The following is a 26,509-nucleotide window of genomic DNA, read 5'->3' on the forward strand; positions in this document are numbered from 1 at the left end:
ACAGCTCGCCTTGTGCCCCTAAAATTGTGCAACATAATGAAAGTAATCTTATGAAAGGTTCAGCTGTTGGTGAAAGATTCCAAGACAATTCTTCATATCAGAATGTGCCATCCACCTGTACCATTGCAGATCAAATCCATGATAGTGGAAAAGCAGGGACAAATGACAGTGAAAAAGAAAATCAAAAGCAAATTATACAAGAACTAATGCTGCTGGTAAAAAATATGGAGATAAATCAAACTAATTACGCTAATGATGTGAGAACTTTATGCACCCACTGGAAAAACGTAATAGGGAGATGGAGATCATGCAAAATCGGCATACTAAGGAAATTGAGGCCATGAAGATTAATCATGACATAGAAATTAGTTTTATGCAAAGCAAGATGTCAGGCTTAGAGGAAAATATGATGACCATGAAAGCTAATCATGATAGGGAAATTAATTCTATGCAAAACAAGTTATTAACTATGGATGAAGAAATGACTATCATGACATTCGATCATAATAATTAGTGGGCTACCATGCAAGCAAATCATAAGGAAGAAATAAACTCTATGCAGTATTGCTTGATGAACATAAAGGAAAAGAACGATAAAGTAATAAAATATATGGAAGAAGACCATGCCAGGCAAATCAGTGCTATAAAGGTTGAACACTCTAGTTAGATAGATGCCATTAAAATACAGGTTCAGAAGTTTCAACACTGGTCAGAGGATGAGAGAAACCAGGAACGTCAATAGATCAGGAGCCCCCTTATATGTTACAGCAAGCTCCATCATATTATGAGGTCCTTTGTTCCATTGAAAAGTGGATAATTAAAGATGACTTGGATAAAAGGGAAATTAATAATCAGGTTGATGCTCACACGGTTAATCCACTAGTCATTGAAGATCAAGTTATAACTCATGACACCTATGAGATTGGTCCATCATCTTTGACAGGCCGGATGCAGGATGAAGAAAGACATGTCACGCATATCTTACATACTTCATTTGATAGCTTTGAAGCAAAAAGTTCCACGTCATCAATAATACAGCCTACCAGGAAGACAAAGCGCAAAAGGAAGAAAATGAGAAGAAGATTTGATGCATCAGACGGCCGCAAGCAACTTGATTTTCGGATAGGAAAAAGTCCTACCATCTGCAGAATTGGACATGGCACATCCGACAAGCAGCCGACAGATTTGCCTGAAAGCAGGTAAATGCTCAGTATACACTATATTGAACACATCTGATGCCATGGGGCATCCTTTGTATTGTATTTCTAACCTACTTCTCATTTCAGCATTTCATTTCTGTTTTAGGATTAGATTTACTTTTCCAGATAGTTAATAAATGAAGAGCTTATATCTTTCATGTGCTTAATGTTATATGATGATTTTTGGATGGACGCTACTTATGTTTTATTGTGTATTGCGTGGATGCAGATTCTGGATTCTCACATTCCTGCAATGCAACAACGTGTCCCCAAGTGGAACCAGATGTTGACCACTACGTGTCAACTACCCATAGCAGTACACCTCCTTTTCTTCGCAAAAGGGATAGTGCTTGAGTGACGTGTTCGTGTTATTTGACAGTCATCGTCGATTTGATCATATTATGTTGTAAACCCAGTCTGCATGTGTGAATTGTAAATAATCTTAGCAGAGCTGAGTCATGTATGTAAATTGCCTAGGTGGACCTAATTTTCTAGTGATAATCTACGTTCCAGAAGGTTTTTTGTCTCACCGATCCATGATCAGCAGAGTTTTCCTTCAGCCTAACCCCAAAGCCGAAATGAATTTTGTCATTAGAATCTTGAGGAATCCTAGTGTGTTAATCTGCTAGATTATATTTGGTCGCAGAACTAGGTGGTCTATGAGGGTCTATGTCAAATGGGTTTTCCCCCTTGAGATGTAAAATTGTAAAAGTCATGATGTAAAGTGTCTTGAGGGTTAGGAAATGTTTTAATCCCCTCATAGGTCCTAAGTCCTAAGTCCTAGGTCCTAGGTGATTTTTCCAAAGGCTAAGTTCGAGGATCCATTTAAAAATAAAAAATAAAAATTGAAAAAATAAAAAACAATAAAAAATAAAAGATATAAATAATTAAAAAATAAAAAAAATAAAAAATAAAAATAAAAAATAAAAAATAAAAATAAAAAAATAAATAAAAATAATAATAAAATTTAAAAAATAAAATAAAATAAAATAAAATTTAAAAATTTAAAAAATAATTAAAAAATAAAATAAATTAAATTAAAAAAAATAATAAAATAATAATAAGTCAAATTTTTGAGTAAATAAATGCAGAATTTTAATTTTTTAATATATTAAAATGCATTTAAAAATTCGACGGATGAGATTAAAAGAAATCTTGATCCTCATCGACGGTCGAGATTAGTTTGACATGGATCACTCGAACTAGCTGTTGGGAATTTTTCCTTTAAATAGGGTGCTAGGGGTCATTTGAGATCAGATTTGATCTGAGAGTTTGGTGCTAAAGAAAGCTCTCTTGTAGTCATTTTTTGTGCAATAAAGAAAGACTTTGGGGTTAAAAATCTTGCTGGTGTTACTCTTCTGGAAATGCTGTAAGATCTTTTATTCTTTCTGCATAATTTTATTTTCAGCTATTGATTTTAGCTTGATGAAGATTGATTCAGGCACAGGTATCTTGTCTGATCTCTAGGGTTTGAATGATAGTTTAGGTTCTGAAATATAATGGCAGGTATCTCCATTTGATCTGGATTTTACTATCGTTTTTTCCCTCTATGTTAATGGTTGATTGTAAGCTGTGCAGAAAATCTTAGTTTTTGTGTTTACCGGGCGTTAGGGGAAGTTCTCGGCTGAACCAGCCAACTCCCGAGTTGTGTTTTCTGAAAGAGCCCAGCGAGTTCTTGACCCCGGGCTTATCATTCGAAATATTTTTTATGAATGCATGCAGGGTTTTCTGAAGCGTCTTACATTAAATTTAAATTCTGATAATATTACTGAGATTATTGACAAATCTGGCTGCTTAAGAGTCGAAAATCTGTAAACGCTGTAATTATTTAGCTGATTTAGGGTTTCAGTTTTTTTTTCTGCACATATTATTTCTGGGTTTTTTTTTGTTGTTTTTGCCATTGCACGCTGCAGGTGCAGGCTTTGAGAAATTTTCGGGGTTTTCATTAAACAAATTTGAATGCAGGGCCATTCAAAATTTACTGGAGAATTTGCAGGGTTTCTCTGAGGAAATTCGAGGTTTCCAAGCCATTTGTCTGCTGGGGCTTCATCTTCACAGGAAAATTTCGAAATTTTTCTTAGGGTATGCACTGTTCAGATCTCCAGATTTGCGTCCATCAGACTGCTGGCCAATCCCTTCCATTCCACGTAGCCATATCATTTTTACCCGCGGTGCATCACCGTCCTCGTGCTGCTTCACTCCCATCTCCCCTACGTGCTGCCAGATCTAACTTAGTCAACCACGTGTCCCTCCAAACCTTAAGCATTCCGCTCTTCAACAAATCTGCGTGGCCTTTCCTTTCATCCAGTTCCCGCTCCCTGCTACCCGCACTTCACACCTGCAAACACCAGATCAAAGCGACATTTTGCCCCATGCATTTTTCATTCTCTTCACATCTCTCATCCTCATCACCATTGCTACAGCTCCTTTCCACGCTATCCATCCAGCTGCTTCATTCTTATGCTTCCGCCGGATTTCATTCCATTTCGCTGCAAATTGGTCTCATATCCATGCACCTCTGCGTGATTGTTTCATCGCTGTCCAGCACCCCTCCTCCCTGTGTATAGTTTTCTGCTCCATTCAGCCTATTCGTCCTCTGCTCCTCACGCGAACCTGCAAACAATCACCCCGTTCCTCACGTTTTTCTCCTCTATCGTCAACCTGCACCAACAGCAAACAAAGCAAATTTGATTTTCCATATATGCCTATGGTAAGTCGCATTGTCAGTTTAGATTGTAAGTTTAATGTAGATTTAATTTTCATTTGAGTTATAATTCTAGTGTAGCCTTCAGTTTTTGATTTCATTTTCTTTTTTAAATGGTATATATTCATTTAGTTCAGTTATGTTTAGATTTTAAAGTTTAGTTTTATTTTGTTTGATATATGTAGCTTATGTTTTGCTATTTAGATTTTAAATTTTGTTTGATTCTAAGCTTAAAATCTCATAAAGAAATTAAAAAAATATATATATATATATATATATATATATATATATATAAAACATAAAAAAGTTTCTATTAGGTTTTTCTTTTAGGATAGATTAAATCAGATTGTGATTTTACTAATCTAAGTTTTAGTTTAGAATTTTATTTTTTTATTTTTATTTTTTATTTTTTATTTTTTAATTTTAGTTTTGTTCTATGTTAATTTTAAACTTGGAACTTTATATCATAATAAAAAGTTTAAAAATATATAAAAATTCAAAAAAAAAAATCATAAAAAGTTTTAGATTTTAATTTTGATTTTATAGTTTAGTTTAGTTTTATTTTTTATATATCATAAATCAAATAAAAAAAATAAAAAATTCATAAAAAATAAAAAGTTTTCTTTTAATTTAAATTAGATTTTAGCTTGATTTAGATTGTAGACTTTTTTTTGTGAACTTTAAAAAATATAAAAAAATAAAAATAAAAAAAGAGTCCCTTTTAAGTTTTTTTTAGTTTTAGATTTTTACTTTATTTTTTAGATTTAGATTTAGGATTTGAGTTATCAGTTTTTCATTTAACTTAAAAAAATAAAAATAAAAAATAAAAATAAAATTTGGAAATTTTTTGCCAGTTTCAGTCTTGGCTCAGGGATTTGTCATATATCTTTTCTGCTGAGGCTAAATTTTGATGTGGGATTAATGTTTTTGTGTCGTTAAATATGCTTGAATGATCATTCAAAGATTAGCCATATGAATGTGATCTCTGGTTAAAATTACGTGGTTATTTAAAAGCACTTAATCTTTCGAATTTTAATTTGTTGGAGTATCATTAAGCCTTTGAGCATTTATTGATTATCTCATATTTGGTAAAAATTAATCTTTGTTTGAGTTGTTTGATGGTAAACGATTGTTAATGAGTTCATATTTCTGCAGTATTTGATAATTAATCGTTTAATCATTTATTTCATAAGGCACCAGTCTATTTAAGTGCTTTCGTGTCTCCCAACCCAACTGGTCCCCAGTTGGTCATCCATTATCCCATAGGGTCTACCCCCCTTAGCCGCGGGAGACAGGCTTAAACAGAGAGATCGGGGATTAGGGTGACAGTCCCTGGTCTGAGCGTTGTCGTGACAATCTGTGCGACAACAGACACCATCATCATTGTCTCTCAAGGCACATACCCCACTCGGGTATTCAAAGGATACGTCCTTTTAGGACAATTCCTGTCTTGGAATAACACATCCTCAAGGAATTTCCTTTTCGACTACTCTTGCCTATTGGATGCCCTACCACATCCTCAAAAAGTATCAAAATCAATCTCAGATGCTTACCCAATCCTCCATTCTTTCTTCATAACATGAAGACAAGAATGATGTGTCTATCTCTCTCTCTCAACTAGGGAGGATATACTCATTCCTATAAAGAAATATATTCAAGCTCCTTCTTAACCAGGGACTTGCCCAAGCTCTTTCTCAACTAGGGACTTGTTATCAACAACAACTGTCTGCTCTTTGGTGGAGATCACAGTACTCTATCATTGGCTTGTAAGGCTCCTTTTTCTGCATCATGTCATGAACTTTATCTTCTTCATCATCACATTATCGTAGGGCATTGCTCATCTTCTTCATGACTTTTCCTTCAATGAACCATGGTGTTGAACCAATGGTCATGTCATCCTCATTTTCATCAAAAAGTGATCTTCTAGTCCACATCTGGCTTTACTTTATACAACTACCTCTTCCAGGTCAAGTTTCTTTCAAGATCTTCCATCCAATCACATGAGTGCTAGTTGTAGATGACATCTACAACTTTCTTTTGGTAGCCCTGTAACAACCCAACCAAATGATTTCAAAAAAATCAAAATAAACATCAAACCAAAGTTATCTTTGTTAAGATGGCCTTCCGTCATGACATCAACTTTTCCCAGCATCAACATCCTGCACATGTATGAATCCATCTACATTTAATATCAAGGGTCTCCTTCTTTTTCAGACTTTATCAAGGTCTTCATACCTTCTTTTTCCATGGAGATGTCATAGCTAATTCTTCTAGTTATCGGATATTGATCACTTATCTCTATCTTACGTGACTATAGTTGCATCTTTCACAAACTCTTCTTCCCTTCACATATGGCTTCCCTAAGAACTTCTATACATAGTTCCTTCATTATTGGAATCATGATTGTCAACCACCTCATATTTCATATGAGGTCATACTATGTTGATTCCATCTTATCAATATGTAGAAGAGTTAAAGGCACATCGTCTACATGCCTTCATGCATCATTCGAATGGAAGAGGTCCTTCTTCTTCAATAATGCTCATGAGATATAGTTTTCAACCATTCTATCTGCAACCATGTGATGGCATGACTTTATCTATCAAATATATATACATACCTCTTCCTTCATGTGGTCATCTAGACTTCCTTCTAGCAACTTCCTTTCTCAAGGATGAAAGTACTTCAACCATCTTGACACATTGCACTTCTTTGTCATCATACCTTACCAATGGATCCCACACAAGGTGAAATGTGGACTATTTGCGAGACACTTGCTTTATCCATAGTAGGGGTGAACCTTCTCATAAAGATTCTAGTGGAGGATCTTGATGATCCTCATTCTGCAAATGCTCCTTTCTAATGTATGATGACCTTCCTTTATCTTCTATCTAGATGACTTTTCTCCAACCATATATACTTCTACTCCAGTTATCCTTATATGCTAATGGAGATGCCATGAGCTACATTCTTTCTATCATAATGACTGCTACAACCATGTAGACTTTTACTTCAGTTATCCTTTCAAGCTTCTATGATGATGTCATCTCTATCTTGCTATCATGCATCCTATCATACTTCTATAACTAAAAAGAACTAAGTGAAAGAGATTATCTCAGTCTCAGTGGAGATCTTTCACTTCCTCCTTTTTCGATTTCTTCTTTCTGGCTCTTCTACTTTTTCAGTGATATGGGCTTCATTTCTTTCTTTTCTTTTCTTGTTGTCCTTCTTGAGTTTGGGACAATTCCTTTTAAAGTGCCCATAATCTTTGACATATCGATCTTCTTCTTTTTCCGAGGTTCAAACTTTCCAAATTTTCCTTTTCTCTTGGTCATGGCAACATATGCTTGAATTTGTTCATTTGATCCAACATCGCTCTTTGCCTTCAATCTAGTTTCTTCAATCTTACATAATGACCAAAGTTCACTGAAAGGAGTGGCTTCCTTCTTTCCATAGATACTTGATACAAAGTTGCCCCATTCACCAGGTAGTGCATTGAGCACAACGGTTGTCATTTCTTTATCGGACATTATTTCCCCTAACTCTTGTAGTTGGTCTCTTATTTGTGACACCCTCATATGGTATGCGACTATCCCTTCTACCTTTGATACCTTCATCTTGTATAGCTCGGTTCCAAGATATAACTTCTCCTGTAGTGCTTACGGAAAATAGTTCTACCAACTTTTCATAGATTTATTTCGATATCTCCATCTTTGCTACATAAGGGATGAGTGAATCCTTGATTGATTCTATGAGGATTCTTGGAGCCCTTATTTCCCCTTTCGTGTACTTTGATAGTGCTTGAGATTGCTCTTGAGATGGTTTGGTGATGGAGCCCTTCACATATTCAATAATTTCATTCTCTATGAGGATCTAATCTATCCTCTTCTTCCATGCAAGGTAGTTTAATGACCCAACCAATTTGTTGCTCTCCTTGCAAAATGAAGTCATTTTGATAGTAGATTCAAACATAGATATACAGATACTTACTTGTCAAGTGAAGATGCTCCTCGATGATGATATCTTCAACTTGATGCCTTCTTGATGATGTTGATAATAGAAGATGTATTCCTTTGAAAAGTAGTGATCCTTTCTTCAATGAGAGGGAGATCACCTTTATTTCTTTGATGATGATTGTAATGCTTTTTCTTGCTTGACAAATGTCTCCTTCTTCTTCGCTAGGGTTTTCTCCTTCTTCTAGGGAATATCGCTCTTTTTTTCTGCCTCCAGTTACTGCAGATCGAACTTCTTGGTTTATGCTCCAAATGAGGTCGAAGTAGTTGCCAATATATAGTGAATCTGTGAGGTTGAATTCCCTTGATGAGGGCGACTTGGTGGAGGAGGCTTAAATGACCTAATTTATATCAAAATAAATTTCTTCTTTGATAGATAAAGCCCAAGAAGGGTCTTTTACATGATGATGACGACAAGGACTCTTGACACAAACCATAGAAGCCTACAATGGAAGCTTTGACCTAGAAGTCATTGACTGACGCATGAAACCCATGCTTTAATACGTCAATTACTTTTATAATAAAATTTCTTTTTCTTTGTTTTGACAAATACATTACATTATGACTCAAATACAATTATGAAGACTGACACTAGTTACATTTTTCAACACCTCCAAGGCACACTTCGGATCACACATTTATCTTTGTTCAAGCGAAGTAGTAAGAAATATTTGAAGGATGAAAACAGGAGGAGAGAGATCATTCTATTCACTTTAGTGACTAAGGGAGGTCGAGTTTTGGACAGTTTTCTGAGGTATATCTCTATTGAACAGTGCAAAATTTTGTGGCATACTGCCCAAGTCTTTTCTGGCATCATTCTATGATATAGTGCGAAGGCTCCTTGGTTTAAGTGCATAGATCTGAGGCATATATCCTGTGGTATTTAGGTTCCTTTGGAGACCTCATCTTTGAGGTATATCTTTGTGGATAAGTGCATATTTGAGGCAGAATCGCAGAATTTGACTGGGGCTGCCTTGACTGTTGTTGATTTTGACTAGAAATTTAGATTTGACTATATTGCTAATTTTAGATTGGATATTGGATATGTTATCACTCCAAAATTTCTTCAAAGTTGTTAGAAAAAGAAATGATAGAGGTAACCACAAACCAACTTTGGAGATTAGGATCTAGCCTTCCTAATCTCAGAGAGGGCTCTCTCTTTTTGATTTAACTTTGTTTAAGTTAATTGATTTTAGGCTAGTTATGATTGTGCTTGGGTTTTGATTTAGATTTGGTGGTGGGATCACTTACTTAGATGAAAAAGGGTTGTCTTTTACCATTGGGCTATGGGGTCAAATGTCAGACAAACAGGACTGGATCAAGTTCTAAAAATAGTGTCTACAGGGAAAGATAACAGAGTTACTTCAGATCTCAAGGCTGGATGGTGAAGTGGTTTTCAATTGGATCCAAAGAGAAATTAAGGGTTCCTTAGGCCGGATTATGAAGAAAGTGAAAGAGGTCAACCGAGATGGGAGAGCAATTAAGGATTCTCAGATCCGGATATCAGAAGAAAACATGTAAATGATTAACTGTGGAAAACAGAGTGTACTTAAACAAATTCTGAGATAAATTTCCAGTTAATTCATTCAACTTTAGATAACATTTAAGTTTGTGAAAAACATAAGAGAATAACAAATTGACAAAGAAAATACTTCACTGTAATAGCTCTACACATGAATCTTGTAATGCAATCTATTTATCACTTGCTCCAACACGCTGACTTGAAAATTGGTACAATAACCCTCATGTTTATGATCAAAATAACTTTACAAATGTATAGCAGTCCACACTCAATACTGCGAATTATGAAGTATTTATACAAAAATATTTTACAAAATATCCTACACTGTCTTGGGAACTAATCTAGGAGAAAGAAAAAATCTTCATGCAAGAAGATAGAGACAACTATTGAACTGATGCTTGTTGCCCCTGCTTATTAGGTTGTGCTGGGGTTAATCTATGATATTTTGCCCTTTAATCTGCTTTGTTGTTTGGTCTTCACGCTGGATGTTCTATTTACTCTGATCTTTCAACTGATACACTTTCACCTTATACACTTTGACCTGGATGACGAGTCATTATCCTTTTACTGTGCCCTTTTACTATTACTGTACATTTTTACATTTTTACTGTGTATTCTACAGTAAATCATTTAGTTTCTCCCATGTTTCAACATCTGGTAATTGGATATTGATCATTTTCCTGAAAATCTCATCTGCCTTTGTGTACTTGGCAAAAGTAGGCTTATTTGACAAAAAAATGTTTTACCTCACGCTGGTAGTAAAACAAATTCTCAAGAGTTTGATATAATACTTTGCTAGTAGGTATGCCCTTCATGGATGAAGTATTCACTTGATCTCTGGCCACTTTCTGGATTTTTCTGTTATAGTCCTCCTGTGTCATTAGCTTATCATTTATTACCAAGGGATTCGGTAAACCTTTTTGCCTCAAAATTTCAAATTTGACCATGAATCTGTCAATGGCTAGCTGCATGGTTTGGCACTTGTCTTCCAGGTTTAACATTAAATTCCTCTTGGTGAGGACCCTTTTCACTTCCAAAATTGTACCTGTTCTGTCAGGTATCTCTAATTCCTGCAGCTCATACTTGTTCTTGGAGTTGAGGAAGTGAATGATCCTTGCAGCTTCCTTTGGCATGTCTCCAAGTTCTGCTTTGACTCTTTGTATGGCTTCTATAGCCTGCTTTATTAAATCAATCTGTTCAAAAATAACTTGGATGGATGGCCAAATATCATTGACAGAGTCAATGATATTGGCCCACAATTGTTCCTTAGCCTGACCTAGGGGTTCATTCAGTGTCAGTTCCTTCTCCATGCTTTTTATTCGTTCATTCATCCTTGTAGACTTCTGCTGTTCTTCTTTGTGCATGATTTGGGCAAGCTTGTAGTCAGTTTCTAGGCTGGTCACCTTCTCCTTAAGCCTGTTCATCTCAGTGGTCTGAATGGACATTTCTTCCATTGCTTTGACCAACCTGTTTGCTTCATCACCTGCAGACCCTGTTGTTGATGTAGAGGGTGTAGATGCTGGCAGTGTTGTGGCCATTGGAGCTGTGGGAGCTAAGGATGCTGCCAAAGTAGAAGGTACAACAGTGGTTACTATTGGAATAACAGTGGCAGGGGCATCCTCAAGACTAGCTTGTTTTTGTTGAATCAAGCTATCCAATTCTTTTTCCATCTCCTTTAGTTGATCATTCAATTGAAGTACTAGGTCCATCATCTCTTCATGATTGGTTTGGCTCTCCAAGACCTCTTTAGTTTGTGGGTGTTCTAAATGAGGCAGCTTTAGCTGTTTCTTGAGAGCTACTATATCCTCATTCTTCTTTTTGATCAATTTTTCAGTTGCCTTAATGTCACTTGGATCATGGCCCAACTCAATGACCAAGTCCTCCAATGACTTGATCCTGTTGTCTTTGGCCTGTGAGGAGGCCTTCTCCAATTTGTATTGGGCTGTTACATTATCCAGTGAACCCTGCAGCCTGTGTGCAGCCATGGCCTTTCCTGTAAGGGTGGAGTAAATCATCTCTCCAGCCTGTTTATGAAACTCTATTTGGTCAATGGGATGAACATCCCTGGCCAATACCTCAAAATCAGTCTTCCTATAATCCGCTGAGGTCTTTGGTTGCTGAACAGTGGGCTGCATAAATGAGACCTGCATCTTTCCTGCTTTGATGTCAAAAGCTGACATCAACCTGCTCTGGTTGGCTGGTGTATGCTTGAAGTATTGGGCGTATGTCTCAGCCTTCAACTTCTCATTCCTCATCTTTATTTCCTTGTACCTGTCTTTGATGTCTCTTTCTCTGTCAGCTGGTTTGGTAAAGGAGGAAACCTCAACACTCAGCTCTCTCAATCATTTGAGTGTTGGAGGTTGATGGCTGCTGTGTTTCACCTGAAGCAGCTGTGTCTTTGCTTCTTTGCCCCATTGTTTCAGTGTTAGTTATTTCCACTGATTCAATGTTCTCTTCCTGTTCAGACACATGATTCAACTTGGGCCTTTTCCTGAGTTCAAAGTATTCATCTGTAGTCTCCATGGCAGAACTAGAACCCTCCTCCCTGTTTCTTTTTGGATTCCTGTCCTCATTGGCTGGGGTCTGTAAAACAGGAGGATTACTCATTGGTTCCCCTAGTTCTGGAACCTGCAGGAAAGAACTTTGGTCAATTTGCTTTTCAACATCAATTAGTGTGTTTTCAACATCCACTACTGTGCTATCCATGTCAATCAATGTATTTTCCAACCACTCAGATTGGTTGGCAAACTGCTCAATATCAGGTCTTGGATGGTGGATGAAAGGTCCCAATTTGACCTTGATTCTCAATTTGTTTATGACCCCATGAGGGTCATACTGCCACATGAAGCTGTTTCTGAATTTCATCTGTTGCAATATCTTGTCAGCCTCAGGTCCAGCTTCTCTGTTATTACATATGAAGGGGCCCAATTGGTTCTTTATTTTAAATTGGGTCTTCTTCCTAGCTGCTAGGAAGTTGACCTCATCTGAATTGATGATTTTCCTAAAATACTCAAGTGTAAATATCCTCATAGGGAGGTATTTGGGCGGCTTATAAGGGACTAGTTTGCAACCATAAACCCTAATTTCAGTGTAGTTCTGGTATAGGTACCAGTCTCCCACCTTGCTGTTCTTAGCCAGTTGTAGCACCCTTTTGATTTCTTGGCTGATTCTAGGTTGAGTGTTACTGGTCAACATGTTCATGACTGGGTAGACAAATGAATCTATGAAGTCTTTGTAGGTAAATGCTGTGGAGTATTTTTGGATCAAGGGTGTCCAGTAGACCACTGATCTCTCTTTTCCCTTGGTATCCAACTTCTGGATGCTGACAGGGAATTTATTTGCTTGGTAATACAAAAACATGTGAAATAACACTGAAAAGTACTTGAAAACTCTTTCAGTGGGCAGTCTGGTGAATTGTTCATGCATCCTGTCTGCAATGAACTGAGCATAATTGTACATGATAGCAAGAGGCTTGCCTGGGGTGAAGATGGACAGGAAGGCTAGGATAACCTCATCCACATGCTCATCTGAGGTATATCCTAGGATGCAAGAGAGCATGGTGATTATATGTCTGCCTGTCTCTAAAAAAATGGTGGCAGCATAAGGTGGAGTATCTGTGGGAGTATGGCGGTCTTCAATGATGAAGGTCTGGAAGATTTGTCTTATATTAACTAGGTCTAGTGTGATATATAAGTCCAATAGGTCTCTAATAGATAATGGGGTCTCATTAGGGCTAGGTTGGACTTGCAACATTTGGTTGATAGACTCTGGAGTGATGGTGAATAAGAGCTGCTGGTTAGGGGCAACAATAGCCCTTTGGCTAGGGATATAGCAGGCATGACAAAAATGTATGATATCAGGGAATGGGTGAACTTCTGGGAATAGGTATTTGGGTAAATTGGATTCCCACAGATGGATGTCATCGGTATGGTTCAGGAATCTGTCCTTACTCTAGCAGTGGAGTTTCAGAAGGTAGGCTGGGGTAGCAGTATCTTTTATCTGGAAATCCCTATCTGCTAGTGCCAAATGGTCGATGTCCAGGTGAGGGGTTGACACAGTCTCACATCCAGAGAGGTCTGGGAAGCCATGACTGAGTTTATGGATTGGGATTAGGCCTGTATTGGCTGTAGAAGTGAGGTTTGGGAAACTCTGGTACAGTGAGAGGGTAATTGCAGTTTGCAAAAGAGGGGTTTTGGATATACAGGCAAATTACTCTTCAATTAGGCAAATGTATTAATTAATTTCAATTAATTAATCTTTAACTTGACTGTACGTTTTCAAATTTAGAGGGCCGTTCTGGTTTTCCCAAAAATACCTGGAATTTTGGTGGTATGGCTTGCAAAATGGTTTGAATAATTGTTGCAAAGGGTACAGTTGATGCAGCTGTGAACTGGATGGTTGAATTGGGTGTCCAGAGTTTCTTCGGGTGGTAAACAACAGTCAATTTTGGTCACAGAAGCTCAGGGTGTCGCAAAAAAGCTCGAGTAGTATTCACAGCGCAAACGAGCGAAAAGAGTCGAAATGGGGCTTCTCCGGCCTTTTAACTGACAACGGTTACAATTTGGCGTGGAATTTTACAAATGAACAGTGGATGGTTTTGGTTTGGGCGGGGAGGTGGTTTCTTGGGCCATCGCACTGCTTTTGGAGAGTAGGCGGTATTTCCTTGAGAGCATGCGACCTCACCTGGGGCTGCCATGTAGCAGAATAGTGCCCGAGCAAAACCGCGAATCTCGCGTGCTCTCGGGTTGGTAACGGTCGGATCGTGAACAAGTGCGATATGGATGCGCGCCATCGGATCTGGGGTTGGAAGATTGAACGACTGTCGCACGATCAATATGCAAGGAGGGAAACAGAGTCAGGATTTGCGGGGCCAGGGGGGTTAATTACAATTAATTGTAATTAATTAATAACTAAGGCAGGGATTTAAAAAATAATCAGCAGGTCTAATGGAGTGGGACTAGGGGTTAATGTGGCAGGGTTAGTTTAACTACACCAAGGGTTGGTGGGTTAAAAGGTTTATGTCGGGGAAATATAAACTGAGGAGTTAATTAAATAATGTTGGGGAGGGATTAAACTTAGGATAAGGCGTTTTTATGGGTTTTGAAGGGAAAATAAGGAAATTAATAAGGGGAAAGTGATTTTTGCAATAGGGAATGGGTTTCACACTAGGGAAAAGGGGTTTTTGGTTAGGGGGGTGAGTTTTGGAAGGTAACTTACTAGAGAAATGTGTGAAACCAAGGGATAAGGGTCAAAATGAAGGGAAAACAATATTTTAATCAGAAATGAGGGGATAATGGGGAAATTAGTAAATGAGTATGTGGGGTGAAATGAAATGAGGGGAAGTTAATCAAAGAAGCTTGTGAACATATTTTCACTCTCATAAATGCTCCTGCACATGAAACATAGGATTAAGCATGATAAATGTGCTTTTGACTGAGCAACCTTGTACATTTGCAACCTTTCTTCTACCTACCCATTATTTATCCTAACATTTTTTCTTCACTTTCTTGGGTGCATTTAAGCTAGCAGACCCTTTATTTCCTTTTCTTTTGACAAGCAAACTATCTAATTCTAACCTTATAACTTCCAATGGCTCAGATTAAGCTGATGAACACATTTTTATTCTCTACCTAACTACTGATCTGCCAAGGTTAAACAGTTTGGCTAGATCTTTATTCTCTATCTATAAACATGAAATTTAAAGCATGAATTAGTCAAGATTAAGCTATTTGACTATCATGGGCTGTGGCATTTATGACAAGCTGCACACAACCATTATTTTGCATAGTAAAGTAACAAGTAGTGGCACTTGAATTTGCACACTTTCATGATCTGTTTTATTTTTTGTTTGGGGTTCATATTTTTCACTTTTTTCACTTTTCTTTTTCTTTTTGTCGTTTGATTATTCTTTTAGGACATACCCTCTTTACATTTTTAATTTTTAATATGGAAAACATTTTGCAGAAAGCAAAAGTATGTATAATATTACAAGACTAACCATAGCCAATTCAAAATTATGAATCCTATTATTATAGGACCCTAATAGGATAGTTGATTTGGTTAAGGCTTTGACTCCTTGATTCATTATTTATGTACTTGGACTATGTATCTTTTTGCTAAACATTTGATGACAATCTAATAGAAGAAGAATTTGGAAAGGGTTTTCCCCCTTGTGGGGTTTTACCCCGGTCTTTGACCAAATCATTGCGTCTCTATTTTTCTTGGCTGTCTTCTATTGTGCATTTGGTTTACTACTCTATCTACAATTGCTTATTGTTACTAGAAGATTTAAATCATATTGGATAATTGATTGGTAATTGAAGAAGAATTGTAATAAGTGATTGTGTCAGCATAGAGCATTGGAAAATTAACATGCATGGAGAAATCATTATAAATAGAGCCTATTCGCTCTCTTCCAAGCCACACTTCGAATCACACATCTATCTCTATTCAAGCGGAGTAGCAAGAAGTATTTGAAGGACGAAAACAAAAGGAGAAAGGTTATTCTATAGTCCTCATTCTAGTGAAGGGAGGTCGAGTTTTGGACGGTTTCTTGAGGTATATCTCTATTGAACAATGCAAAAATTTGTGGCATACTGCACAAGTCTTTTATGGCATCATTCTGTGATATAGTGCAAAGGCTCCTTGGTTTAAGTGTGTAGATTTGAGGCATATATTCTGTGGTATTTTGGCCCCTTTGGAGACCTCATCTCTGAGGTATATCTTTGTGGATAAGTGTGTATGTTGAGGCAAAATTACAAGACTATTTTCGTCCCTCTCTTGTATATAGTGCGCATTCAGAGGTTGATCTCAGTGGCATAGTGTGAGTTTTGAGGCAAGTTTGGAGGATGTTTTGTGACCTTGTTACAAAGCTGCTTTGATAAGATTTATGGAGGGTTGACTTGGTCCTTGGTGGTTGTTCATCATACTAATTAGTTGACTTTGATGTATCTCTTGTTGCATTGACTCTTTAAAGAAAAGGTTGGCTAGGTTTTTCCCCTTAGTGGGTTTTCCTAGGTTAAAATATCATGTTCTTTGTGTGGCTTTCTCTTTATGATCCTACTGTGTTAATTGTTGATGTCTTCTATGTAATTATTGAATGATGGAATAACGAATAAGAATGTGAAAAGATCAAAATCATCAAAGATAAATATCAGTATAGAAGACACCCAAAAAATCAACATCGAATCAAAGCAGGTTAAAGAGAAACCATATAAATAAAGTCGTCTAAGTTCTCCTATACGACCCAATTTGTGAATTGACCTGGATGCCGTAGCTCAAGATTCAAAGGTCAAGATTTGACCTCTTGTTTGAAGAAACTCTCACTCCATTCTGCCAAATCAATATCAACCTATGATCAGTACGAGTCTAGAATGAATTGTCATTTGTCTAGGACGTAAGAAAGTTCTGGTTAAGGAATGACATTGCAAGGTATGAAGTTTTGCTCTCACTGATTTTGATCAAAGCCAAGATTCTTTTGACAAGGATGAAAGTGCAGTGTATCTTCATCAAGTTTGAGTAAGCAAACTCATGTGTTATATATTGCAAGAAAGTATTGAGATGATCCCTAGACAATATTCATCTTTTATGATTTGTATCACTGCAATAAGGAATATCACAGTTATATGTGTGAAATGAAAGGTCATTGCTAAAGGTTGATCATCTCCTTGAGATATGATGATTTCATCTCAAATATAATTGATGAACTACCTTGTGCCAAGAATATTTGAAATAAACAAGAGATATTTCCGTCAGCTTTGTAGAGGATGTGTGAAACTACTAGTATAGAAAAGGCCGAGTTCCTCTTTAAAACTGAAGACTAATGTCATCCCAAGGAAGATGAGTGACTTGCAGGACTTGATGGGCTCATGGAAGACTTGGAATTAATACCAAAGTAGTATCAAAGTATACTATCCTTAATTGCTTGTTGAGTGATTGAGAATCCATGAACATTTGTATGAAAAGAAAATCTTGCAAAAGGTGTAAAGTGAAAGCGCTAGGGTTTGGAAGGTTGAATATGAAATGTTCTAAGGTTTTAGATATTTGGGTATCTAGTGTTTGAAAACCCCAACTGGTGTAAAAGGCTTGGAGAAGAAAGCCTAGGGTTCATGGACAAAACCCTAGTATTAGACATTTTTTCTAAAAGAAGAAACCCTAACCCTAGCATGGAAAGCATGCCATCATGATAAGGACGAGGATGATAAAGGTGGCAATGTATGCAAGGAAGCTAAAATCAAGTGGGAGCTTACATTCTAGTATAATCCTCAAAAGATAAGTATTTTTCTTATTTGATTATTACTATTGTTGTTATTTCACTACTAGTTAGTCTCGTCTTTGAGTTCTTTGCTTGGTTGTAATTGTTCTTCCATGGCCCCTTAGTGAGGATTGCAGGTACGTAGTGAAGGTTGCCAAGGCTTTGACAAGCAAATGGAAGAAGTGCAAGAACAAAGCAAAGCAATAGGACTTTCCCAAAATCATGACCTGTGTTGAGAGATATTGTAACAAATGAGATCTAAACTCAGAGGGAGCAATTAGAGGTTAACGTATGCCTTGATCATGAAGGTTCTCCTAGTAAGAGGGAGAGGATCTTGTCAAGACATTTGTCCCCGTTGTGAGGTGCACTTCTATTATCATTGTTTTGAAAATTGCACAAGGTTGATGCTAGACTGCTTTCCTCAATAATTGAGGAGGAAGAAGTGTACATAAGAGCTCATTGAAGACTTCAGAGGGATTTGATCTTTGAGTTCGAGGTGATGGATTGTCATTGATAGCTGATATACTAAAAGACAACAGTGGCAGAGGGAGCAACCTAAACTACCACAAAAGTATATTTCTCAGTCTGAGAGGGAGCACTCAGTTTGAGTGTTCGGAAAACATTTGTGATCTAGTGAAGGGAACAAAACAATTTATGGATATGTTACTCAACATATGATGGAGTACTAACATGGTACAAACTTATAGTTGGTCATGGATGTTTTGAGAAGTATAGTTGCAGACTTAGTTTGGGCAATTTGTTGCTTCATTTTGGGCTCCGTTATAGTTTTTCTTGGATAAGCATGAAGCAGTCATATGTTGCACTCAATATGGCATAGGCCAAGTATATTGATGCTAGATTGGCAAGTTGAGAAGCAGTAAGACTTCTGAGGCTACATGCTGGATTATTTTTTATCAGGTGTTGGTGGTGACCATGATGACAGGTCGAAGCATGTATCACTTTATTCGAGACATGGTGCAGAATGGAGTCGTGAAGCTCCAATACATCTTTACTAATAAGCAGATAGTTGATATTCTTGAGATGGCTCTTTCTGGAGGGAAGTTTATGTACTTGTGGGACAAGCTTGGGCCTGTGGAGATTGCCTCTCTCATTTGAGAGGGAGAGCTGATGAGCCTTCATGGATATTCTCCCCGTGTCTTCATGACCTTGGTTGGAGAATGGTCTGATATTCTCCCTGTGTCATCATGACCTTAGTTGGAAAAGTTATCCTCGTGTCATTATGACCTTGGCTGGAGAATGGTTTGATAGATTAGATAGCATCATAGACTGACATTCTTCCTATTCATGTACTTTGACCTAATTAGGGAGGTTATCCCTGTGTTAAGTACATAGACCTTGGTTGAAGGCTGGCTTGATGGACTGACATTCTTCCTGTGTCACTTTTACCTTGGTTTGAAGAATGGTTCGATAGAGGATATACTCCCTGTGTCAGTTAGACGAAGACCTTGGTTGGAGAATATTCCTAGAGGCCCACTCAGATCTCTTTCTAAAGTGAGTAGGAGCCTCCCAACATCATGCTTCGATCTCTTTCTAGAGTGAGCTTGTTTATCATTAATGAGGCATTTGATGTTTCACCTAGACTATGTCTATAGTTGTTTGATGGTGAACCGTGATTATGTTGATGTTGGTGATTTTGATATTGATGATGATGCTTATCTTAATCTTGATCTTTCCTTAATTCCTCTATCAGTGAGAGGGAGCATTGATGTGATAGCATGAGGGATGAACATTCTAGAGAGAATGGTCCCTGAGGCTTGGACACTCATGGAATGGACACCTTGTCAGCATCATGGCCTAGAGTGATGCCTTTGGATTTATGACATGAATTTCCCTAGGATTTGACCATGGGAAATGACAACCTTGAACTAGTTAGAGTACCATGAGGTGAGGCGCCAACTGGATCATGATGACTAGTGAGTACCATTTGGTTAGGAGAGCTAACTTGGGTTGTGGTACATATTGATGATGATGCTGATGTAGATCGAGGATGTTGACCTAGATGATGATGCTATCAATGAATTGAACCTTTTCTTAGAGAGATGATATATACAGAGAACATATGGATAGTCATTATGAATACCTCCTTAGCTAAGACGGAGTGTTGAATTTTGTAGCTATGGTCGGTCTTCATACTATCTCATTTTTATTTGTAATTATGAATTATATTTGTAAAAAGAAAATTTATTTGAGGCATGTTCTTCATGCTACCAAGAAAAGGGAAAATATTTATCTTGTATTCAAAAGAAAAAATATTATAAGGCTCATCAAGAGTGGGAAAAAAATGAAAGTTTGAATTTGTATTTTATCTCCACAAGCGACCAAGCCGGCCCCTCCAAGATCAAGTCGGCCTGCTCAAGAGACACCCTTTCACATGGATGAATCACTATAAATAGAGCCTATTCACTCTCCTTCAAGGCACACTTTGGATCACACATCTATCTCTGTTCAAGCGAAGTAGCAAGAAGTATTTGAAGGATGAAAACAGAAGGAGAAAGATCATTCGATAGCCCTCGCTCTAGTGACTAAGGGAGGTTGAGTTTTGGATGGTTTCCTGAGGTATATCTCTGTTGAACAATGCAAAATTTCTGTGGCATACTGCACAAGTCTTTTGTGGCAACATCTTGTGATAGTGCGAAGGCTCCTTCGTTTAAGTGCGCAGATCTGAGGCATATATTTTGTGGTATTTCAGCCCCTTTGGAGACCTCATCTTTGAGGTATATCACTATGGATATGTGCGTATGTTGAAGCATAATTGTAGGACTATTTTCGCCCCTCTTGAAGACCCTATCTCTGTGATATATCTCTAGGATGTAGTGCGCATTCAAAGGTGGATCTCAATGGCATAGTGCAAGTTCTAAGGTAGGCTTGGAGGATGTTTCGTGACCTTCTTGCAGAGCTACTTTGATCAGATTTGTGGAGGGTTGACTTAGTCCTTGGTGGTTGGTCATCATACTGGTTAGTTGACTTTGATGTGTCTCTTGTTGCATTGATTCTCTAAGGAAAAGGTTGGATGGGTTTTTCCCCTTAGTGGGTTTTCCCAGGCTAAAATATCGTGTTCTTTGTGTGGTTCTCTCTTTATGATCCTACTGTGTTGATTGTTAATGTCTTCTGTGTAATTGTTGGATGATGGAATAATGAATAAGAATGTGAAAAGATCAAAATCATCAAAGATAATTATCAGTGTAGAAGACACCCTAAAATTCAACAATATATTTTGTCCCCGAATCTATGCTCAAGGAGAAGCTTGTTAAAGCTACACATAGCAAACCAACTTGAGTCACAACACAGTCTCACCTTCAAGACAAGGATTGTATAGACAATGAAAGGGAAGAAAGGCACACAAGTCAAACTGGCATGTAGACATAATATCCAACCAACACTAATGTTTCATATGCTGACTGGCCTGCTGTTGAACAAGTGGGACCAAACAGAACTGCAACATCTTTGTCAGGCATGATTTTGAACCACAGGAAGCTTATTACCTATGAAGTATATCTTGGTGTGAAGCATAGCAGACTTAAAGACACAATGCAAAATATATTGCAGGGGCTTGAAGATAGTTGTTGCTGTCTATATATTCTAGACCAATTTTTCTTGTCCTTGAACCACTTTGGGAGAGGATTAGGTGAAAATTTCAAAGAAATTCTATTGGAGGACGTTCTTGGGAAATTGTGGAGCAAGGTGGAAGTCTAATGGGTCAATTGACTGCTACAAAACAGGGAGAATGGTGCAACCTGCACATTGCTGGAAACTCTAATGGAGGGATCGACTGGATTGTATATTGGCAACATAAATTTAGTAGATTGGAACTTGTGAAGTTTGTGCCTTATGGAAGCATAGAAGTTGAGGCATACAAGGGGCACCATCTTTGAGTAACTAATGAAGACATGGGCATAGGCAGTAGAGTGCAACCTCTAAAGGACAAAATAACATCTGGCAGTGCTGGTATGTTCAGGGTGGTAATTGTGAAATTTGAAGGAAATTTTTCATGTTCAGGGGTTGATGAGAAAAAGTGGCAGCACTCAGATTTTTCATTGCTTGGGGACAAACAATGTCGGGAAGGGGGGATTGTAATGTCCATAAGGGATTAATTAACCCAAAGGACGAAGTAGCCTATCAATCCTTGTAGGCTACATTCCTTGATAAAGGGGAAAACTCCAAAAATACCCAATGTTGGGCAAGTTTTGTGGCAGCTGCGGCAAGAAAAGCCCAAAGTTGGGGCTTGGTGTGAACATCACTCAATTAATTAAAGAGAAAACCACCCTCGTGAAAATCTATAAATACAAGAGGCTTAGAAGCATTTGAAGCATCATTGGGTTGGATCATTTTGACTCTATTCTGCTTTGAGCCTGAGGCTCTGAGGGTTTAAGACCCCTTTTACTCTTGGACTAGTTTCGGTGGAGGTAATCCCACATCCCACCCACCCTACCTAGTTACTGTCCTTCTGTTCTGGCACAGGTTGTTGGGGATAACTTTGGTTTGGTCTGTGAATTTGGCACTTCTGTTTGTTCTGGCAGAGGGAATTTAATTATCTAAGGAGCAACGAGGGTGTGGTGGAAGTTCTGAAGCAAGACAGATTCATGAGACAGGTTGAGTGTTTATATGGTAGCTGCAACCCCTTCTGAGGCAAAGGATTGAATGAAATTGGCTGCGGTAAATTGCTTGTGACAGAGCGAGATCTCTGTGGCCAAATCCTTGTGAAGACCCATTCGTATGCAGGCTGCAACCCTTGAGGTGGATAGAGCGAAGTATCCCTAGAGATAGACGTATTGTTTGAGGTTATAGTGGCTTCCTGGAGCAGATCGTACTCTCTCCCTGAGGCAAAAACCACAAACTGAGTCAGATCGAGGCACACGTTTGAGGACAAATGTCACTCTAAAAACACTAGTAGCAAATCCGAGCCTTCTTGAGGTTGAGTCACCTTGAAGGATGGGCGATTATTCACTGAAACTAATGGTTGGATAGAGCGAAGTCTTCCTGAACCACTTTGTCGCTCCACAGACGTATTCTGGGTTTGATGGCAAACTCTACAAAAATTTCTGAGGGTGGAATTGTGACGATGTTGAGGCATTACTAAGGCAACGCAGAGTTCGATAATCCACTTGGTTTGTGTCTTGGAGTTTAGTATGGATTTGGCCCTGAAGTCAATCTAGTGTAGTCGGACCAGAAATAGGCTAGTAACACGAACTCTGCTAAACACAGAAATTAGATTGGCCCTGATTGGAATTGTAATGGATTATTGAAATACGGGACTGTGAATTGTTTACCTGGGCTGTTGAAATATTATTGAATTGATGAATGATTTAGCAACATCTTTCCATTGTATGATTCATTGTGTATTGAAGGAGCAGTTTGTTTATTATATTTGTATGAGATAGACTATGCAACTTTGGCAGTACAAGAAATTGTTGAACCCCTAGTTTTTTTTGAGAAACCCTGAGTGCAATAATTGCCCTAGCTTCTTACAGTTTTTCCCTGAATTTTACCAAGTCGCCAAGTAGACTCTCCATTTTGGGTTTGTTGGGTCAATGTCATGGGACTATTGTCCCAACTCCGAGACAAGCTTGGAGTTTCTTTGTAAGAGGACATGTGCTCGATTCCCAGATTCCAGTCCTACAGCATTTTCTTGCTTATGTGTATTATAGATAATTTTACTTTTGTATGCCCTGATGCTGGACATGGTTATGCATGAATTGATTTTACATGAGCAAGCCAGGAGTCACTTTATTTTCTATTCCTTAAATGCGCTTCAATGTGGCAAGACAGTGGATCTGTTCATAGCTTTTTTCATTTCACAGAAATGTGGAAGTGAAGGCATGCTAAATTTATTATTTTGCTTCGGAGTTACGTCTAAAATAATTGAAGTATTTTAGTATTGCTTAGGCACATGAATCATTTGCCACACCATTATGGACTTAAGTCTTAAGTTGCTGTTAGATCTGCCATTAGATTGGTTTAAACTCTACTTCTTTTGAAAACTGTGAAGCTGCATACTTACTTTTTTGAAAAGTGTGAAATTGCATGGTTAACACAAGCCTCTATATTTTAGGGCTAATTTCTACGGCTGACTATGTTTAGTTACACTCACACTGAGTTAGCTGACTTCAATTACCATTTTACAAATTAGGCATACAATAATGAGATATTGCAATTTGCTCCCCATGATGCTATTTTTAGAATTATGTCCCCATAATGTGAATGTCTTTATATTGTGTAGCTGGGAATACAAATAATCTGACTCTATATATTGCAGCTTGGCCAGGTCATTTAACCAGTGACGACAATGGTGAGCCTGAATTGCTTCAAGACAGTTCAGAAAAAGCCAGGAGCAGTGATTTGATAAAAGGGGAAAACATAAATTTTTCAATAGCCCAAGAAAAACATTCTAATCAGTGGGCAGAAGCTGTAGAGGAGACAGAGAAGGACCGGGCTTTACATAACTTAGATTGTGTTATAAAGTGCAAATCAGTCTTCAAGTGCAAGCTCTGCCCAAGAATTGTTTGTCTGTCTGTGGACACGATGGAAGTGCACCTTGCTTCGAAGGTATATACAGTATTCATGAGTTTGATTTGTAATGTTAGACCTTTGGGAGCCAATCAAGGAACATAAAGAATAATACTTTCAAGTAATGCATTTGTAGCTTTTTGATGAAAGGTTACGACTTGCAAGTTTTTTGGTTACTTTTTTGAAGTATAAGTGCTAATTAGCTGGACTTGAAGGAATTCTATTCTAAATGGAATGCACAAGTTTATTTTTTTCCTTGGGAGGAATGCACAAGTTTATTTTTTTCATTGGGAGGAATGCACAAGTTTATATTGTTTAGCAATTAAAATTCACTGTTTAGTTGGAAGAGTCTTACAAGAAGAAAATGACCATGGTATAGGTTATAAACTTATATGTTTATTCCAAGTTGTTTGGTATGTTAGGCTCTGGCAGTATGGATGTTGAGTTTTCAAAAAACGTTACAGGGATGCATCCCTGGGGTGGATGTGTCCCCTGTTTCCCCTTTGGATTTGGGACATCCTTTTTTGTCCTGGATCAGCAGGGGATGCCTGAGGATGTTCCAGGGATGCTCCTTACTCTTCAAGGATGTCAAGCCATTCCCCAACTCCAGATGGGACGGTTAGAAACCCCCCATGGGGGCTTAATGACAACATTTTTTATATATCATTGTGCAGCAAGTGTGCCCTTCCCCTATCTGGGAACATTACAATGCAATGTTGCTGACTTACAACACTCTAGAGTGATCCCTTTAAGAAATTGTGAGTGGGGGTGTCTATTTTGCTGAAGTTGGTCAGGGCTTGCACCCTACCCAACCTCTTGAGAAGATCCTTGAAGGGGGGAAACATGTCTCTTGGGGGATTTGAACCTTTGTTGGGGCATGACAAACCCTTGTTTTGCCATATAAATATTCTTGTTGACGAATTAACAACACCACATGAAAAACAATTCTTTATTTATTTTTTTATCTAAACGGGTTCCACCAGACTTTTAAAGGACCCCACAAAGTCTTCTAATTTGGATAGTGACAACGAGGGTGGCTAGTGTCTCACTTGATACTTTTAATTTTAATTTTTGCATGATATCTCCAAGACTACATAAATTTTGTCATATAAAACTTTTATATCATGATATGCAATGATGTATGGATGTGCCATCATATTTTAATTTTGTTTATTAATGAGAAAAGCAATCAATTCTTTGTTTGAATTTAAAATCGGTGTTACATTGTACTTATTTGTAATTAATGTTACTAATAATTTGATATTTTCTGTAACATTTTTTATATTTGGATAGTGGGGTCTCTTATGTCCCATCCTCTGTTATCCTCTGAAAATTTGGGAGCCTCTGTAGCCATCTTAGAAACTTGTTCCCCTTCCCTGAATGTTCTTGAAACACAACCTTTTTCATTAAAAAAAGGAAATTTATATTAAAATACAGGTTTACTTATTGTCTTAACTATACTTGTTGGCAGAAGTGATCTCAATACAGACTATAAATATACAATCCCTACTAAAGATTAATTTTGTACTATCAAGAAAAAAACAACATAGAAAAAGCTGTCAAAACTAAAGAGGATCCACCTCAGCTCAACCCATAAGTGGGGATCTCAATAACTTGGCCATCCTTTTTCTTTATTCAAATGTTTTGTTAAAGCTACTCTTTGCAGTTGCAAATCAGGTAAAAGGACGTTGTTGGCAGGGAGGTTGGTATTGCATGCTTGGTTGCCTTGCTGAGACAATGGGACAGAAACTTGCTCAATTTCATATCCTCTGAAATTTTGGGAGCCTCTTGAGTCTTTAGCCATCCTAGAAACTTGTTCCCCCTCCCTGAATGTTCTAGAAGCACAACATTTTTTATTAAAAAAGAAAATTTATATTAAATTACAGGTTTACTTATTGTCTTATCTATACTTGTTGGCAGAAGTAATCTCAATACTTGCTACAAATGCACAATCCCTACTAAAGATCAGTTTTGTACTAACAAGAAAATATAACATAGGAAAAGCTTGTCAGAACTGAAGAGGATCCACCTCAGCTCAACCCATAAGTGGGGATCTCAATAACTTGGTCATCCTTATTCCTTATTCAAATGATTTGTCAAAGCTACTCTTTGTGGTTTTGAATCAGGTAAAAGGACCTTGATTACTGGAGGGTTAGTGTTGCATGCTCGGTTGCCTCCCTGAGACAATGGACCATCAACCTCTTGGTTTAAGCTCATTTGGACATTAATTTGGACTTGTGGAACAACTTCCACTCATAGTGCCTTGACTCCAATTGATTAAAATCTTTGATT

The 26,509-nt window shown here is 37.7% G+C and overlaps 1 protein-coding gene across 3 annotated transcripts in view; it reads left to right on the top strand.

Annotated features, from left to right (window-relative positions):
- LOC149179239 (uncharacterized) overlaps window positions 1-26,509 on the top strand; it is a 101,074-nt gene that overhangs the window by 21,612 nt on the left and 52,953 nt on the right. For all 3 annotated transcript variants that reach the window (XM_089420571.1, XM_089420570.1, XM_089420569.1), the window contains one exon: window positions 23,967-24,256. In XM_089420571.1, coding sequence (XP_089276697.1) covers window positions 23,967-24,256 — 290 coding nt within the window. The remainder of the gene's footprint in view (window positions 1-23,966; window positions 24,257-26,509) is intronic.

This window comes from Pinus tabuliformis, chromosome 4_1, assembly GCF_031772625.1.
Source record: "Pinus tabuliformis cultivar Carrire ecotype Pingquan chromosome 4_1, CPIR1, whole genome shotgun sequence".
Taxonomy (NCBI): domain Eukaryota; kingdom Viridiplantae; phylum Streptophyta; class Pinopsida; order Pinales; family Pinaceae; genus Pinus; species Pinus tabuliformis.